The sequence below is a fragment of the Manacus candei genome, unplaced genomic scaffold, assembly GCF_025592945.1.
Source record: "Manacus candei isolate 608988 ecotype Guabito, Panama unplaced genomic scaffold, ASM2559294v1 h1tg000008l, whole genome shotgun sequence".
Lineage (NCBI taxonomy): Eukaryota > Metazoa > Chordata > Aves > Passeriformes > Pipridae > Manacus > Manacus candei.
Window position 1 is genome coordinate 14,354,721 of NW_026138056.1, and position 17,137 is coordinate 14,371,857.

At 41.5% G+C, this 17,137-nt stretch overlaps 1 protein-coding gene across 2 annotated transcripts; it reads left to right on the forward strand.

Moving 5' to 3' along the window:
• The first annotated feature begins 4,919 nt into the window (after positions 1–4,919).
• RNF138 (ring finger protein 138) lies at positions 4,920–16,675 on the forward strand. 2 transcript variants are annotated; one of them, XM_051770101.1, is made up of 7 exons: positions 4,920–5,336; positions 6,177–6,342; positions 7,857–7,972; positions 10,864–10,929; positions 11,444–11,549; positions 12,302–12,409; positions 13,817–16,675. In XM_051770101.1, the coding sequence occupies exons 1-7, from the start codon at positions 5,224–5,226 to the stop codon at positions 13,883–13,885; spliced, it is 744 nt and encodes a 247-aa protein (XP_051626061.1). In that variant the 5' UTR covers positions 4,920–5,223; the 3' UTR covers positions 13,886–16,675. The 2 variants fall into 2 exon arrangements, with proteins under 2 accessions (XP_051626061.1, XP_051626052.1); XM_051770092.1 differs by having other exon boundaries at positions 4,929–5,336; positions 10,861–10,929.
• Positions 16,676–17,137: the final 462 nt, after the last annotated feature.

Here is a 17,137-nt window from a genome sequence, read left to right on the forward strand (position 1 = left end):
GCCCCTCAAAATAGTCTCGGGAATACTACCTACTGCCAAGGGCTGCACATAAGTTTACATTTACAGTGCAAGATGAGACTCAAAGTAAGTAAAGTTGGTTAAGTGAAAGCTATCTAGAAAGGATAGCAAGAAGTGAATATTCTGTTTATGATAAGAAAAAATAGAACCCTGTTCAACAGAACAGGATCTTTTACCTAACCTATATTCTTGCTATGTAAGTTAAAGAAAAGGATGCTTTTTCACATGTACAGCATAACACAGTATCTTTCAAAGATGCACTTGATCTGTAAGAAAATTCATGCATTGAAGCGTATACAGCGGCTATTAAAGCAGCTTTACTCACATGGTAACAAGGAAACTCCCCAGTAGACTCTAGGTCTTGGAATCAGAAAGTGGCTCTTTTTTGGAGGAGAAAGATTCAGTGTGTCACGTGCCTGGGAAAGTTGTTTTCCTTTCTCTTTTAAAACTGCCTTTGGGAAAGAAAACTTGCACAGTCAGAAAGATGGACAATGATGCTCCAAAGGGTGTGATATGTAGGAACATTTGAGTAACTGAAAAAACAAATCTAGTCTTCCAGAGTAAACTAGCCAAAACTATAGGGGAAAAGTTATTGAACTTATGACTTCCTGCACATCTAAAAGATGTATTGAGAACTTTTTACATGTATGATATAAGCAACCACTGTAGGAGTGCTGTCCTAAGTTTTGTCTGTGGCTTTGTTCACAGAGATACACCTGAAAAGAGCAAAAAAGATATCCTTCCTCTTGCTGATGGCACCTTCAGATCTGCCTGCAGTTACACAGCTTCCTCTCTCCCCTTCTCCTCACATCCATCCTTGACTGCTCCCACAGAACAAATCCCTGCCCTTTTCATATTGGCAAGGAGATGTGCTGTTCTTGCAGCAGCAACATTGTCAAGAAAGCAAACAAATTAACAGTTGTACAAAACGCAGTTGTACAAAACTGTACCATAGCTGTGCAAAGGTGATGAAGAACGTACCTCTTGAGTGAGAGTTGCTCTCTGCAAACAGCAGAAGTTTATGAGCAGTTCTAAAAGTTTTCGTTGTTGAGATTTCATTTCACAAACACATTTTATCATGAGGAATAAAAAGCTGGCAGGGCCACTGGTTTCATTTAATCTAAAAAGTCTGATTTAAAATGCTTTCCTTCCAAGAAATGAATTTAATAAACTTCAGCTGCCTGATTTCTCTTTACATGTTGTTTATGTGAATGGCATAAACTACACAAGATTTACAAGGCTGGTGCCATGCTCTGTATTGCTCCATGGCGCACTAGTTGTCAACTCCAAGGTCACAGCTTTATTAAAGGATTAAGATTTACAATAATGTTAACAAGAGCATGAATGCCTTCACAGACACCTTCCTATAGTTTACTTCCCTGAGGTCATCTGCACAATTTCTCCACCTGCCAAAGCTACTAATCAATAAATACTGAGGTCTCCCAAACAAAGTTCAAATGGATCTATCCTATTGCCTTAGTAATAAATCTTTGCTTTTTTTTAACACCTGCCTTCAAAAGACATAATCCTCTTTACCTGCAATCATTAATTTAACTTCATAACAGCCTTATTTGGTGATTAAAACCTGCTCCCTTTTTACAGATCGAGAAACTGCGGCATAAGGACATACTTTGCTGAAGTCATACAAGAAGACTGAAAAGACTCAGAAGCTTATCTCTGCTAGCCTCTTGTGTGCTGAAGCTGAAGGCCATGCTGCCTCTCTCCCAAAGAGTAACACAAGGTGCTGTGTAGCATCTGAACTGAGGGTTCAGTAATTGCTTTTAATGTATTGGCATGGCACGGCTGGGGTGCACCTGAAGCTGATACACAATTGTGGTGTGGTCCTAGCTGACACAAACACATACAAGAAACATTCTGCAGGCTGTTTACTGCTTAAGGTGTAGTTCTGTTTCTTCTGACTGTGTGTTGATGAGGCTACTGCCACCAACTGCCACTCATTACTCATCAAGCCTACTCATATCTACCAGTCTGGCTTCCTGCTTCATTTCAGGGAAGAAGATATTCAATCACTTTAAATAGTAGGGGTATTTTGCCAGCCTATGAACAGCTCAGCAAACCCTCAGCAGCAGTGATGAGTGCAGGGGAGCAGTAACCTCCTGAGCTAGCACAGCCACAGTTACCAGAGAACATCTTTGCACAACACCTCAAATCCTAGGCCTGTCCTCTCTTGACCAGGAAGTTCTGTCTTTTCCACAGACTTTTCTCCTGACCTGAAGCATGGGCAGCAAATATCCCAGCCCAGGCGACCTAACTCACTTCGGGCGCAAGGCTTTGAATGTGCTTCCCTTCAGTGTTTCACATCTCCAGGTACCTAAAAGCATGCAAATTTTGTCTCCACATGGTCTAAAAAGAAGGTATTTAGGGCAGTCACTGCCTTTTGTTCTGCTGTCTCTGCTTTTCCTTAGGAAGATACTAGCATTAGTAGTGTGCTGGTTTAAAAGTTAACCAGCAGGGGGAATGAACCCAACTCAAAGGAGAGATTATAAGTCAGAATAACAATTTATTAAAATAATACAGTAAGTACAATAATACAAACAAACAATTGGTCTCAACCCACAAAAACCCAAATGTATAACCCAGTACCCTGGGGCCTGAACAAAGTGGTGTTCCTTGGGCCCTGTTTGAGTCCAAAGTAAAGGGAGAGGGGAAGAACCTGCTGGTGGGAGAGCTGCTGCAGTCTGGCCAGAACTGGTGATCGCAGTCCAGTGGTGGTCTAAGTCTGGTTGAGAGCGATGAGATGCAGCCGTCCTCTGGATCCCACGAGTGGGTTGAAAAAATGTTCCAAAACTCCAAGATTATATATCCTCCAGTTCAGGCAGGAATGCTTGGTACTCCCCTCAGGGCGGGGAGTTCACAAAGGGTGTGAGGACAGAAACATCCTTCTATCTCACAGGCCTCTTAACACCTAGTTTATAGCCTGAGGAGTCAGGCTCTATGGGTAGAGGGTGCGAATAGTCTATTGACAACAATAGTCTAGTTTCTGGGAAATGACATGGAATGCTATAGAATACAGTTTTGGGTTACACCCACCATGCTCTATGGGCAGAGGGTGCGAATAGTCTATTGACAACAATAGTCTAGTTTCTGGGAAATGACATGGAAGGCTATAGAATACAGTTTTGGGTTACACCCACCATGATGAACTGATCTCAGCTGTCCTAACTAGGACAAGTAGCTAATAGTAATTGTGACTGATACTGAACAAAAACAGAGGCAGCATCCTTTGCAGAATCAGAGGATGGTTAACCTCTCATACTTATCCGAAGACAACTTAGCTTCAGCTTCACTCCCTGCAGTTCCTTCTCTCCCCTCCGAACCATGATCCCAGATGTGTTGTGGGCATTGCCTCTTGCTGCCGATCGCGGATGTCTGAAGCTTTTAGACTCTCAGTTTTGAAATGCTGGAGGCTGAATGCCCATGTGATCCACAGGTATTAGTGTTTTGCACTCTCTCTTCCACAAAACTCTAACTTCAGGCTAGAGAGAGTGGAGGATCTCCCCAGCTAGAGTTCTCTGAACAGCTATGGTACAGAGAGCTGCAGTCTCAAGGAAACAGGGGAAGCCAAAGTGAACATCCGTTTCTTTCAGCCCTAACATTGGAAGAGAAGTTGTGGATGCCTCATCCCTGGAAGTGTTCAAGGCCTAGTGAAAGGTGCCTCTGTCCATGGCAAGGGGGTTGGAACTAGATCATCTTTAAGGTCCCCTCTAACCCAAACCATTCTATGATTCTATGATCTTTGATACAGTGCAAGAGATCAGGCCTAGCCTGAAGCTTAGATTTATTATAATTACAACCTTCACTAATTAATATAATTGATATACTCTCTACAAACCCATTTCTTCTTAAAGCATTTCCAACATTTTGTTTGTTGTTCATATGCCAAGAGTTACATCCAAATGAGGTCAGTGCTAGATGTGCTTAACAGGTCCAAAGTCTCTTCTACCTGGAGAAATCTAAGTAGAAACTATACTGCTAGACTGAGATTCTTAAAATTCCTTATTCTGGAAGAAAAGCGCACAGTCAGACAGCTGGATATTTTCTTTTCTTCTCTTTTTTTTTTTTTTTTTTTGGTCAGGATCATTCAGGAGGTGGAAATCTTGCCCCAAATATCAGTAATACTTCTAAAACTACTGCAAAAAATCACCGCTAGTACCAGTCACAGAATTAATTAGATTGGAAAAGACCTGTGAGATCATCGAGTCCAACCCACGACCGAACACCACCTTGTCAGCTAGACCATCACGCTAAGTGCCCCATCCAGTCAGTCTTTCCTTAAACACCTCCAGGGATGGTGACTCCACCACCCCCTGGGACAGACCACTACAATGTCTAATCACCCTTTCTGGGAAGAAATTCTTCCTGTTGTCCAACCTGAACCTCTCCTGGCCGAGTTTGAGGCCATTTCCTCTCATCCTGTCGCTTGTTGCCTAGGAGAAGATACCGAACCCCACCCGGCTACAACCCTCGTTCAAGTAGCTGTAGAGTGATAAGATCTCCCCCGAGTTTCCTTTTCTCCAGGCTAAACAACCCCAGCTCCCTCAGCCGCGCCTCAGAGGACTCGTGCTCCAGCCCCTCCACCAGCTGTTATCTGGACATGTCGATCTAGAAACAAACGAAACAGAGGGCAGGCACGTTTTCTCTGTGCAGAAGACGACCGCGAACGCCGCCGTTTCGTCACTCCCCAGCAGCCCTCGGCAGGCCCCGGCGGGCGGCGGGGCGGGCGCGGCGCGGGGGGCGGAGCGGGGAATCCTCCCGGGCCGGGCGGAGCAGGGGCCGCCCCGCCGTGTCGTAGCGGCGCCGCCGGGCCGGGAGGCGATCGCCATGGAAACCCCGGCCCCGCCCCTGCCCCCCCGGGTGCCGCCGGGAGAGCGGCCGGAGCTGCCGCGTCCCTCCTGCCCGAGCGGCGCCAGGTAGAGCGCGGGGCGGGGGCTCCCCCGGGCCGGCCGGGAGGAGGGGCGAGGGGCGGCCGGCGGAGGGCAGGCCGGGCTCGCTCCGCTCCGCCGCCGCCGCCGCAGCCCGGCCGGGATCCCACCCGGGATCCCACCCGGTGCCGGGTGCCCCCAGCGATCCGCCCCTGGGCCCCCGGCGGCGGCCCCCGGGAGCGGAGCCGGGCTCGCCTCAGTCCGCCGGGGCGGGGCTTGTCCCTCGTCCCCGCTCCTGCCGGAGAGGCCCTGACGTGTTGCCATGGCCGAGGGGGCCGCGGCGGCCCCGGCGTGCTTCAGCGAGGATGATTTTTACTGCCCGGTGTGCCAGGAGGTGTTCAAAACGCCCGTGAGGACCGCCAACTGCCAGCACGTGTGGGTATCCCGGCCCCTCGCCCCTTCCCAAGCCTTTTCCTCGCCTCCTCCGGCTCTCCGCCCTGTGCTCCTCTGCTCCCCCCCACTCGGACCCTCGGCCTGGAGCCTCTGGCTGTGAGGATGACGAGCCCAGTGCTGCCCCAGCCTCCCTTCGCCTCTTTCCTTTGTAGCCGACGAGGACCGGTCACTGAGGAAAAGCCCCCGCGGCGGTCTGGTCGGTGGCGAGGGAGTTTCACTGCACCCTCTAACCTAACTCGCGTTTTTTTCACTTCATGGTTTTCCTCGTTCCTTTTCGAACAAGGACTGTAGTATGAGTTGTTCTTTCTTTTCAGCTCGTCTATTCAGCATTTTTTTTTCCAGAGGGACGCTTGATTACAACGTGCTACTTCGTAGAAAAGCAAAATACTTTTGGCAGCTGGTGCGTGAGGAAAGAGAGGGCTGCAAAAGCTGGTGGACTGAGGTCTCTGGAAACCCGTGCTGAATGAAGCTTTGCAGTGTTTCTGGTTCTGCTTAAGGACAATAAACAGGAATTCCTCTGATAAGATTGTCCAATATCACGTGCTTGCTGCACCATTTAATATCTAATTAATGATCAGTCTGGTGTGCAGCCATACTAGTCAATAAATAATAAGAGCTTTACCTAAAGTGCATTGCCAAGTTCCCCTAATTTCCATATTCTTCTTCATAAGCACCATTGTTTCATTTTCCTTATAAAGATTTGTGTTCAGTAGATCATTACTCTGATATATCTTTTTTTTCCTAACAATCACCTAGCTCTCTTCAAGGACAAAGTATCTGTTCATTTTGCTAACCTTTGTTTGTGGTAACTTTTTAATTTAGGTTTTGCAGGAAGTGCTTCTTGACAGCTATAAGAGAAAGTGGAACGCATTGTCCTCTCTGCCGGGGGAGTGTGACTAAAAAAGAAAGAACGTATCCCAAAAGGGCTCTAGATGTTGAAAACAGTATGAAGAAAGCTTCTGGGGGCTGTAGATGCTGTGAGAAGCAGGTAGAGTAAAACTTTAAAAAAAAAGTTGAATAATTTTTCATATGTTTGTCCGGACGCACTTTTAGTGTGTGCCATTCTTGTCTTGGGGCTAAAGAGCCTGTAGCATTTTGAACTTAGCTTTGTATGGCTTGTGCATATGCTAGGCATGCAGTGCCTAGCTATACCCAACAGATGTAAACTCAAAGAGGATCTTGAGTTGTCAGTAAAGGCATTTTTAGTGGAGTGCCAGTTTTTCTTAAAAAGAAATGGGAAAACTGGATATAGCTATAAAACTGGCAAAAGAAAAGTTAGGGAGATGAACATGAAAGTTGCAGATACGTGGAAAACCTCAGAAACTTTCAATATGGAGATGAAAGTGCTTAGAGCCTCTATAAAATTTAATTTAAAACAAATGGAAAAAGTGGCTTGATTACTTTCAGTGCACATACAATCATACCTAACTTCCTCCTTCCCCATCAGTCTTTTTACATTCCCTTTGTTTCTCTTGTCAAGGGGCCATTACTTTCAGAACATTAGGTGAAATCATGACCCCCCCCACTCAATCCAAGAGTAATCTTTCTTCTGGTATAAATGAATGCAGAATTTCAGCCACGCATTTTGTTTATAACAGATTGCATCGAACCCGGGTAGTCTTCATGTTTGTTTCGTTTCACTTGGGACTTACTTCTGCCAATGCGAAGATTAGTACTAGTGGAAACCTCATTTGCTTGCTTTGTTCCATGTGATTCATTGGGATGAAAAGCGGGGAGAAAGAAACTGATAGGAAGTTAGTAAACTGGAAGCAAGAACCAAGCAAGAATTTTAATGGAATTCAGGCACAGGCATGTGAGATATGATCTTGTTCAGCCTCTAAACCTGTGAGCACCTTCTGACAGTGCTGTTGGACCTGAAATTCTGATTTAGGGCATGTCCAACCCAGCTGTCTTCTGACAAATCTAAGCAACTTGTTGTCTTACCTTGAATTAAAGGTGGATAAGCAGCATTAATTTAGTATTCATTCACCTATTTTTTTCCCTCCCCTCTAAAAGAGAAAAGGAACACACCTAATGCAAAAAAAAAAATAAAAGTTCCTCTGCATGAGGTAACAGCAGGCCAGAGAAAGATGAAGGAGCACTGGTTCTTATCCCATCCTCATGGCCCCTCGTTGTAGCTCATCAGTTATTGATCCTGGACCTGGGAGGTGTAGTTTCAGTGACTTTGTTTCAGTTAAATGGCATTTATTCACATCTTTCACCCCTGAGAGAGCCCTCAAATGCCTGGCGGAGTGGGGAGTGGAGAGCTGCAGTGTTCTCCAGTCTCACAGAGTGACAGAGGCTCTAAGCAAAGAGGAGTCAAAGATGTCCTGTTGGTGAAGAAAGTGTTCATGCTCAGAGGGGAGACACAAGTTCTGGTTTCTGCTGCATATGATATCTACAAAATTCCTGTATGCCTTGCTTTCTGTTGGCAGAATTACCTCTTCCTTCTATCCTTGGATTGTTCAGTATGATTTCAGTAATTTGGCATTTCATTTTCAGGTTAGATTTTCGTGGATGAGACAGCATTATAAAACCTGTAAGAAGTATCAGGATGAATATGGTGTTTCTTCAATTATTCCAAACTTACAGATTTCCCAAGATTCAACAGGGAACAGGTAATCAGGGTGTTCTGTACATAACAGTTCATCTTCTTCTTTCCCCACCCCCTCTGCCCATGGAAATTAATTTTTTCCAGGGAATTCCTTCTTTTTGCAGTAATTATTGTCCATATTTTTATGTTTCAAGTATGAGTTTTTCCAGGTCTTTTTCTTTACTCTTAGCATACAGAAGAAAACCTTTCTGCATGATGGCTTTGGAATGTCTTGTAGAGACTCTCCTAAAAAGTATTTGGTATTTGTAGCTTGCTTTCCTTGCCTTGACAGCATTTGAGCAGCTTACTCTTTGTAACATCTTTCATAATATTTACCTCCGGGGAAGTTCCTGTCTATTTTTATTCCCCCTCCCCTTCCTAAGTTTGTTTTAGTGGCTATCCTGTTTCAAAACATTACTGTGCAAGCTTTTACTTTCTGATTGAATTTATTTTGAATAGATCTCTTATGAAATGTGTAAGGAACTTCAGTATGTTACACACCATAAAATCAAATGACACCACTTGTTTTCAGGCAGTAAAGCTAAAGAACTTTTTTTTTCATACATTCTCACTGATGGATGAGGTTGGGGATTTTGGGTTATTTTTGAAGAACTTTTTTTACATGCTAGTTTTACAGAGCTTTTTAATATATATCCTGTCCTTTATTTACTTTATTTTGCCATCAATTTTCTATTTTTAGCAGTCTGAACTTCTCTGTTTGGCTTTTAACCCATCAGTATATTGGAAGTCGAAGCTCTTCCCAGAATTAGCTGCAGCAATGTTTCGCCAAAGTGTGTGGATATTATTATATCACTTTTTATTGAGTATGCAACAGTAGAATACCCATGCTTAGAATATCACAGATATATAAAAAAATTTACCATGACCTTATCTGTAACTGTAAATATTGATATCCTTAGTAGGATCAGCATGTTTGGACAGTTTCTTCTGGCTTAGCTAGAGGTGCATATACAGTCAAATTTACTTTCTAAAATGTTCCTCTCTGTTGCTTTTACTTTAGAAAATAAGTTTGTTTTGTGCTCAGCATAAGAAAACTTTCCTTGTTGTAGTTGAAAGTTGTAAATCATTTCTGTAAACACATGGCAGTTAAATCCTAAGTCAAAAAACTTAGAAAGTGCTACCTGTCTTACATTCATGTAGTTCATAATGGTTTTTGAGTTACTTGGCTGTCATCTCCATTACCCTTCTTACTGACTAAATGTTTGTTGTATTAGATACCATTTTCCTGTAAAGCTGCATGATAGTCCACTGAGGATCACCATGGTAACTAAATTATCCATGCAAATGTGATGCCAGTCTACAAGAAGGATCAGAAGAACGATCCAGGGAGCTACAGGCCTGTCAGACTGACCTCGGTGCTGGGGAAGGTCATGAAGCAGATCATCCTGAGTGCCATGATGTGGCACGTGCAGGACAACCGGGGGATCAGACCCAGCCAACACGGGTTTACAAAAGTCAGGTCCAGCTTGAGCAACCTGATCTCCTTCTGTGTCAAAGTGACCCTTAGTGGATGAGGGAAAGGCTGTGGATGTTTTCTGTCTAGGCTTCAGTAAAGCATTTGACACTGTCTCCCACAGTACTCTCCTGGAGAAGCTGGCAGCCTATGGCTTGGACAGGTGCACTGTCCTCTGGGTAAAAAAAGACTGCCTGGATGGCTGGGCCCAGAGTGTAGTGGTGAGTGGACTTACATCCAGTTGGCAGCTGGTCACTAGTGGTGTTCCTCAGGGATCAGTTTTGGGGCCAGTCCTGGTTAATATCTTTATTGATGATTTGGATGAGGGGATCGAGTGCACCCTCAGTCAATTTGCAGATGACACCGAGTTGGGTGGGAGTGTTGGTCTGCTGGAGGGTAGAAAAACCTTGCAGAGAGACCTTGACAGATTGGATTGATGGGCGGAGGACAAACTGCATAAGGTTCAACAGGATGACGTGCCAGGTGCTGCAGTTGAGTCACAACAGCCCTGGCCACTGCTACAGGTGTGGGGAAGAGTGTATGTAAAGATACCTGGAGGAAAGGGACTCAGGTGCTGGTCAACAGCCAGCTGAACATGAGCCAGCAGTGTGCCCAGGTGGCCAGGAAGGCCAGTGGCATCCTGATGTGCATCAGCAATAGTGTGGCCAGCAGGACTAGGGAAGTGATTTTCCCACTGTGCTCGGCACTTGTGAGGTCGCACCTGGAATCCTTTGTTCAGTTTTGGTCCCCTCACTACAAGAAGGACGTTGAGGTGCTGGAGCGTGTCCAGAGAAGAGCAATGAAGCTGGCAAAGGGTCTGGAGCACAAGTCCTATGAGGAGTGGCTGAGGGAGCTGGGGTTGTTTATCCTGTAGAAAAGCAGGCTCAAGTGGGACCTCATTGCTCTCCAGAATTACCCAGCAGGAGGTTGCAGTGAGATGGGGGTTGGCCTCTTCTGCCACGTCACAAGTGAAAGGACAAGAGGAAGTGGCCTTAAGTTGTATCAGAGAAAGTTCAGATCAGATACTAGAAAATTTTTTTTTCCACTGAAGAGTGGCTAGGCATGGGAATAATTTGCCCAGGAGGTGGTGGAGTTTGCGTTTCCGGAAGTGTTCGAGAGGTGTCTGAATATGCGTCATGTGGGGATATGGTTTAGGGTTGATTATGGTGGTGCTGAGTTGACAGCTGGACTAGATAATCTTGAAGGTCTCTTCCCACCTTGATGATTCTGTGATTCTGTAAATATATTCTGGACGTATCTTGATCTAAAGGAAAAGTTGTGACAGTTAAAATATGTGCACTGTATGTTGATTTGACGTTTATGGGACTTGATGGATTTTTTTCCTCTCCCTCCCCCATTAAAGTTAAACTTTAAAAAATTTTTATAGTGGAGTAAAATACTCTCAATTTTCATTGCTGTTTTTTTTTCTTTATTTAAAGTAGCAGGAGTGATGCAATATCTGATAATGGCGAGATGGCTAATAGTCAAATACTTCAAGGAGAAACAAGGTAGGCTGCTTATTTCCCTATAGCTGTTACTAAAGTAGATCCAGATAGTCACAGTTCAAGCTTCTACTGACTTAAAAACAAAAAACCCCTCTAGAAACACCTTCAAGAAGTTGTTTTAAAAAAATGCTGTAGTTTCTTCTACATTTGCATGTATACATTAGAAATTGGGTTTTTTAGTACTTTCTGGAAGGATTTGCATTAAAAGATGTTATCAGAAAGTAAGAACAGCATGTAGCTGCAATTGGAACAAAAGAATTTTGGAACAAAAGAAGCCCAGTTCTAAGAAGAATGCACTTAGACATACAAATTATAAATGTACCTTAAAATTGCAATTTGGAAGTAGCAGTGGAACTGCATTAGATCTGCTGCTGTGTCAGTGAGGATGAGGGGTTTTTTTTTTTGTTTTTATCAAAACAAGGGAAGACAATTAGGAGATAACAGATGAATTAAGCTCTCTGTAACACTGCTTCTAAAACTCTCTTTTCTTTTTAATACTGTGTATTTCTGTTTACAGTGGACACCCAACCTTCAAATGCCCCCTGTGTCAGGAAGCCAATTTTACCAGACAGCGCTTGCTGGATCACTGTAATAATAGACATCTTTATCAGATGGTTCCCGTGGTAAGTTGAGTTGCTTATGTATGTTTCTTAAGCTATTTTCATTATAATTATGTGGACAATTTTAAATGTGCAGTAGCTACTCTATATCTGTAACAGTCACTGTGGTCTGAGAAAGACAATATACTTCATGCAGTGCATTTGTCTTGAGGAGTAACTTTCACATGAAAACATTTCATGTCCAGCCTGGTGGTCCTAAGGCACTTCTGACTCAGCTAGCTCATTTATCTTGATGTGAAACAAGCTCAGTTTTTGAGCCTGACACTTAACTCTTTTTAATTTAGTATTTCAGATCTGTTTCTATAGAATCCCATATTTAACGTAACTGTTGTTTCATGGGAAACCTGCAGTTACTTGGAAAGTAATCTAAGATGTAATCAAAGGGTCTGAAGGAGAAAAATGTGTTTGGTTTTCTGCTTGATCAGCTCAATTGTATGAAAATTCTCCCAAAGAATAAGTAGGATGCAGTAATCACTTTCTTTTCTAAACTGACTGAATGTTGGATGGACATGATAATCTGCCATCCCTAAGAGAAACACTTTAGAAATCCAGCAAGTTGAAATATACGTTTTGAATGTTACACAGTTGAGGAAAAACACTCTTGAGAATTATGATTTGATGTTAACATCTCTATTTTGGTAGTGGATGAGTAATAAACTAGTTATTCTTGTAGAGCATGTCTTTAATGCTTTCTGTATTACCAATAACCCTTTTTTTTTTTTTATTCTCTCTTTCTCCTCCCCCTCCCAATACAGATCTGTCCTATTTGTGTGTCTCTTCCTTGGGCAGATACTAACCAGGTTACTAGAAATCTTGTTGGCCATCTAAATCTAAGACACCGGTTTGATTATGGAGAATTTGTGGTAAGCTTTTTCTTCTTTGATGTGTAGAGGAATAAATGGTAACTTTTTTTTTCTATAAATAAAAATGCTGAATAAAAAATTTGTACCAGACCTGTGCTCTGGACATGCTATGTTCCTGCTTTGTATGGAACTCAGAAGTAGACCTGTCTGTTCTTAAACTTTCTACTCTCAACATGAAGTGCTACTGGGAATAGTTAAATTGCCCCAAACTGACTTAAACCTTTATCTTAGTGTTCTCAGTGTAGACAATTTATTACTTTTACTGTGTTTATTAGAACAGTTTATTACTGCTGCTTCTAGGGAAAGTAAAATAGATGCTAGTCTGTTTTATTGACATTATTGACCCTTTATGGCAGAAATTGCTAAATCATAATCTCAGGACTCAAAGTGCAGCTTGACTAGCTGGTATTGCTGCTACAGCCTCTCTTCCAGTATGTTGTGAGAGAGACTGAAAAGAGATGTGTCATTAAGTTGGTGTTCAGGTTGCCTCCTTTCAGGCTGTCTTTGAGTAAATGACCTTGGAGTAGATGCAGAACTACATACACAGATATAGTCAGTGGTTGGTTCCTAAGTCAAGTCAACCTGTTGGCTTGTGGGTTCAGAAAGCTGGAGAATTTGAGTTGTAGTTTCTGTAGAGTTTGACAGGCCTTGGGGTATGCTCGTTAAGCTTTGTGTGGGACAGGCATAGTATTTGAGGCATAAGCAGCCTCAATGGTTCAAGATGGCAAAGATGATATATATTATTCTCTGAGTTCAGTGATCTGTGATAAAGGCATGAGTTTAATACAGGCAATTAGGCTCTTCACTGTGAGTCCATCTTGCATGTTTGATGACGTAAAACTGGTGAAAGGAATTCTGATTTGGGGAAACTGCCAGAATTGCACTAAAAAGATGTATTACTCTGGCAAAGTAGCAACCTGGAAGATAGCTTTGGAAAAGTAGCAGGATTAAACACACGTCTTTTGTGATGTGTGTTTGCTTTCTCATTTTAAGCAGTATATTCTCAACAATCTATGATTACTGTTGTCTGGGGATCACATTTTGTTTTCATTAATGGAGAATGTTATGGCTGGTTAGAAGCTCTGCTATAAGAATTGCATGACACAGTCAGCTTTCCTGAGCTGGCTGTTCCATAATGGAGTTGAGCCAGGGAGAGAAGATGGACCCTTCTGCTTAATGAGCCTTGTCCCACTCATCTGATTCTTCTCCTGTCTCAAGTGTCTCTTGGTATTTGGTTCAATAAAAGATACTGTGCAACAGAAACAGTCATCTAGTACACATAAAGATGAAGAGTCTTCATCTAGGTGCCAATTCCTATATAAAAATGTGGAAGAGGAATAATTAAACTAATGATTGTGGTACATCTTGAGTATTTGTCCATTTTTATGATGTTTTCATTTTGTTTAGAATCTTCAGCTTGATGAAGAAGCCCAATACCAAAATGCAGTTCAGGAATCCTGTCATGTGAACTTTTAAAGCAGAGCCCCTTCCATCTTACTGATCATCTGCGAGAAAAATTACTTCTGTTGGTGATCTGAAGTGTATATTAATAAAAATGGTATTCAGTAACTACTTTTCAGGCTAAACTTTTTTTCACACTCACAAGGACTTTTGATAAATGATTTTGCTGAAACTCAAGCTTGACATCTTTACCGAGATCTGTCCCTGTGGAATTAGGGACCTTTTTGGAACTTCTCACTCTTGTCTTGATTTTCTCTAACCTTTACTACTCTGTTAATTACATAGTTTCTATGATTAATGTAGGATATTTTAATTCACCAAAAACAACTTAGAAAGTATCTTTAGAAAGATATCAAGGATGCTCTGTTGCACTGTTGAGTTTGTTTAAGTTCAGCTGTCTTCTAAGGTATCTATGAGATAATAATTTATTTTTTTTCTTTTCCTGCCAAGGACAAATTTTATTTGATGTTGTGATTAATTTTTTACTGTTGCTATGTGACTGAAAATAACAACAGCTTAAAAAATTAATATATTTCTTTTCTACAGATTAACAATGCAGAGCAGGGCTTCTTTCACCTTTCATTGAGAAAGAATGATACCATTGCCTATGAATAATTACATCTATTTTTTCCGCTTCTGGAGCATAACTGAAATAGAATGCTTGCTTACTAATGTGATGAGTGTGGAGTATTCCTAATACTCCCAACTGCTAAGGAAGATGACATATTTTCTGAGCGATTTTGATGACATAATTTCTGAGCAAAGATGACATGCAAAAGTTATACTCTTTTGGCCTCTGACTGTGATCAGATAGTTTTTCATTTTGTTGGAGCTTTTTAAGAACTCCTGTTGTTGCATTTGGAATTGAATTTTTGCTCTGTCCTGTCTTTCATGGAAGGTTGTGGAGCTAAATAACTAATTGGCTTCACACCTACCAACACTCAGAAACAAACTTGTTTATTTTGACAAAGCTGTTTAAAACTTGTACATCTCCTGCATCTGAAGGCTTGAGAAAACAGTTCAGAAGAAAAGACTTGCTCTAAAATAGTTACCAACACAGTTTAAGAGCTCCTATTTTAGATTTCCACATTCCCAGCAAGACCATTGTTAAAATCGGAGAAAATAGAGCAATAATGCAATTTTGACTTTAAATGAAAAATCCATTTGTAAAAGAGTTCTAAGATCTTTTATTTAATACTAAAGGGGAGGAGAGGAAAGAAGGTTGCACAACATACATTATGGAGGTTTAAACAGAGACTGTTCTGAACATATACCATTTAGGTATAGGACTCTTTATCCTGTGTTGCCATCACCCATTGTCAAGCTATTGTTCTTATTGAGTGTTGCATATGTAGTGGAAAACATCCCCAGTAATTTTCTTAGTCTAGTTGGTGATTTATGTGTAGTAATCAATTGTGCAGCCAAAGTACAATCTGTTTCTTATACCCTGCCTCCCATTTGGGCTCTGAACAGAGGTTTTGATTATTCTTTAAATGCTGGGATATTTCATATTCCAAAACTGGTAATGTTGAAATGCCTCATTCTGCAATGTACTGGGTTTCAGAACTGAATCTAAGTTCTACTTTATTGAGTGTTGGAACTAAACCAGAATACGTTGTAACTTGACTTTTCTAGCTTACATTTTTAAGAGTGTAAAACATTCCTGAAGGCATTGCTGGCCGAAGTACAGAGAAAGTTGTCCATTTCAGAAATGGCTGAATGTTATATCCTTTTTATAACAGCCCAAAAGTTCTTGCATTTTGTTACCATCTTACTGCAGTATTTTGACAGCACACCACACTTTGATGTTGTATTCCAACTTCCTATTTGCCACCATACTCTTGTCTGTGTATTCTCACTTGTCTGTCAGCTCTAGTGCTTGTGTGACCACTTGAAGTGGCTCACTGATCCAACAGGAAAGATTATTTAGGTTTTTACTTTTGCTCTGTAAAGCCAACTATGAGACAGTGCCTGTGAGACAGAAATGAAGTTCAAGGTAGCCTGATGCTAAAGTTTTACCTTTTTGAAGTAAAAATACATACTGTGGTGATTTATTACTGCATACATTTCCTAAGGAGTTTTAACAGTTACATATAAGTTTAGTTAATGTTTTTAGTTTCGATAAAATATTTATATGATCTGGCAATAAATGCCTACAGCCAATACAGATTCTGAATGCCTCATGGACACTGGAACTAGTTTATTTTTATTACTTGAATATATCTTGAGAATTGCAAATTAAATTACATCTGTTTTAAAACTCTGGGAAGCAATTTTTTATAGCAATAATTAGTTGTCACTTGATGAGTAGTTGCTGAGCATTTTAGTCATGTTTAAATGTTGAGAGACTTAAATACACATTTTAAAGCAACAAATGTGTATTAAAGCAATATAAAGAAAAACCCTTGCAAAATGTTTATCCTCTTTATTTAAAATCTGTATTGGCAGGCGCGGCCTTGCTTAGGATTTTGTACTTTTAATATGAAGAGATTGCATCCAATACATTCACTAGGTAAGCGTTTAATGAAAATTAAACTATTTAAATATGTTCCTACTGGTCATGATCTTTCTCACTGAAACTCAGACATGCACAAAAAGCTGTGTATATGTGATGGGTGATGCTCAGAACATGCGATCTTTACTAGAAGATTGCTGTTAAACAATGTTTTCATGTTCATGTTGCATTATGTATGGTTTCAATATGTTATTATGTTTGAGTTGTACCTTCTGTTTTTCTCCTATTAAAGTATTTTATTTTCTGTTTGTCTTTTTGTTGCATAATAAAGATGATCAGTTCCCTTGGTGCTACTTCTTCCTTTTCAGTTGCTTTCTCAAACTTCAATATGTGGTCAGTTGTATGCCTTCACAGTGTGAATTATTGGAATGACATGTGTCCCCTGGAACTGATGAGCTGTGACTCATCATCCACCTGTGAGCTGACAAGTTACCTTATATCATATCTTAGGTATTTCCAGAAAGCAGAAAAAAAGATAAGTTGGCCAAAATTTACTTTTTGCTTCTTTTCTCCCTTCCATGTTTGTATGTTGCTGTCCCATGTCATGTTAATAGAGAAATAATGAGAAATAACAAAAGGAGAGGGAGAGAGGTATGTAGCACTTGGGGCCATTAGCAAACCTTGTTATTTAAAGGTAGATTTACTGAGAAGAGTTAATGCTTTTCTGAGGAAAGAATTGTCAGTAAGTTTGGACTGGTTGCAAGATGGCAGCTAGATGATTTATCCTTCTGCCCTGTGTTTTTGAGCTGAAA

What these genes read in the sequence shown, in the direction of transcription:
- RNF138 (XM_051770092.1), top strand. Translation starts at nt 5,224, where the DNA reads ATGGCCGAGGGGGCCGCGGCGGCCCCGGCGTGCTTCAGCGAGGATGAT. An exon ending in GTAGATGCTGTGAGAAGCAG is followed by an intron (nt 6,343 to 7,856) that starts GTAGAGTAAAAC and finishes TTTCATTTTCAG; the next exon opens with GTTAGATTTTCGTGGATGAG. An exon ending in ATACTTCAAGGAGAAACAAG is followed by an intron (nt 10,930 to 11,443) that starts GTAGGCTGCTTA and finishes TTCTGTTTACAG; the next exon opens with TGGACACCCAACCTTCAAAT.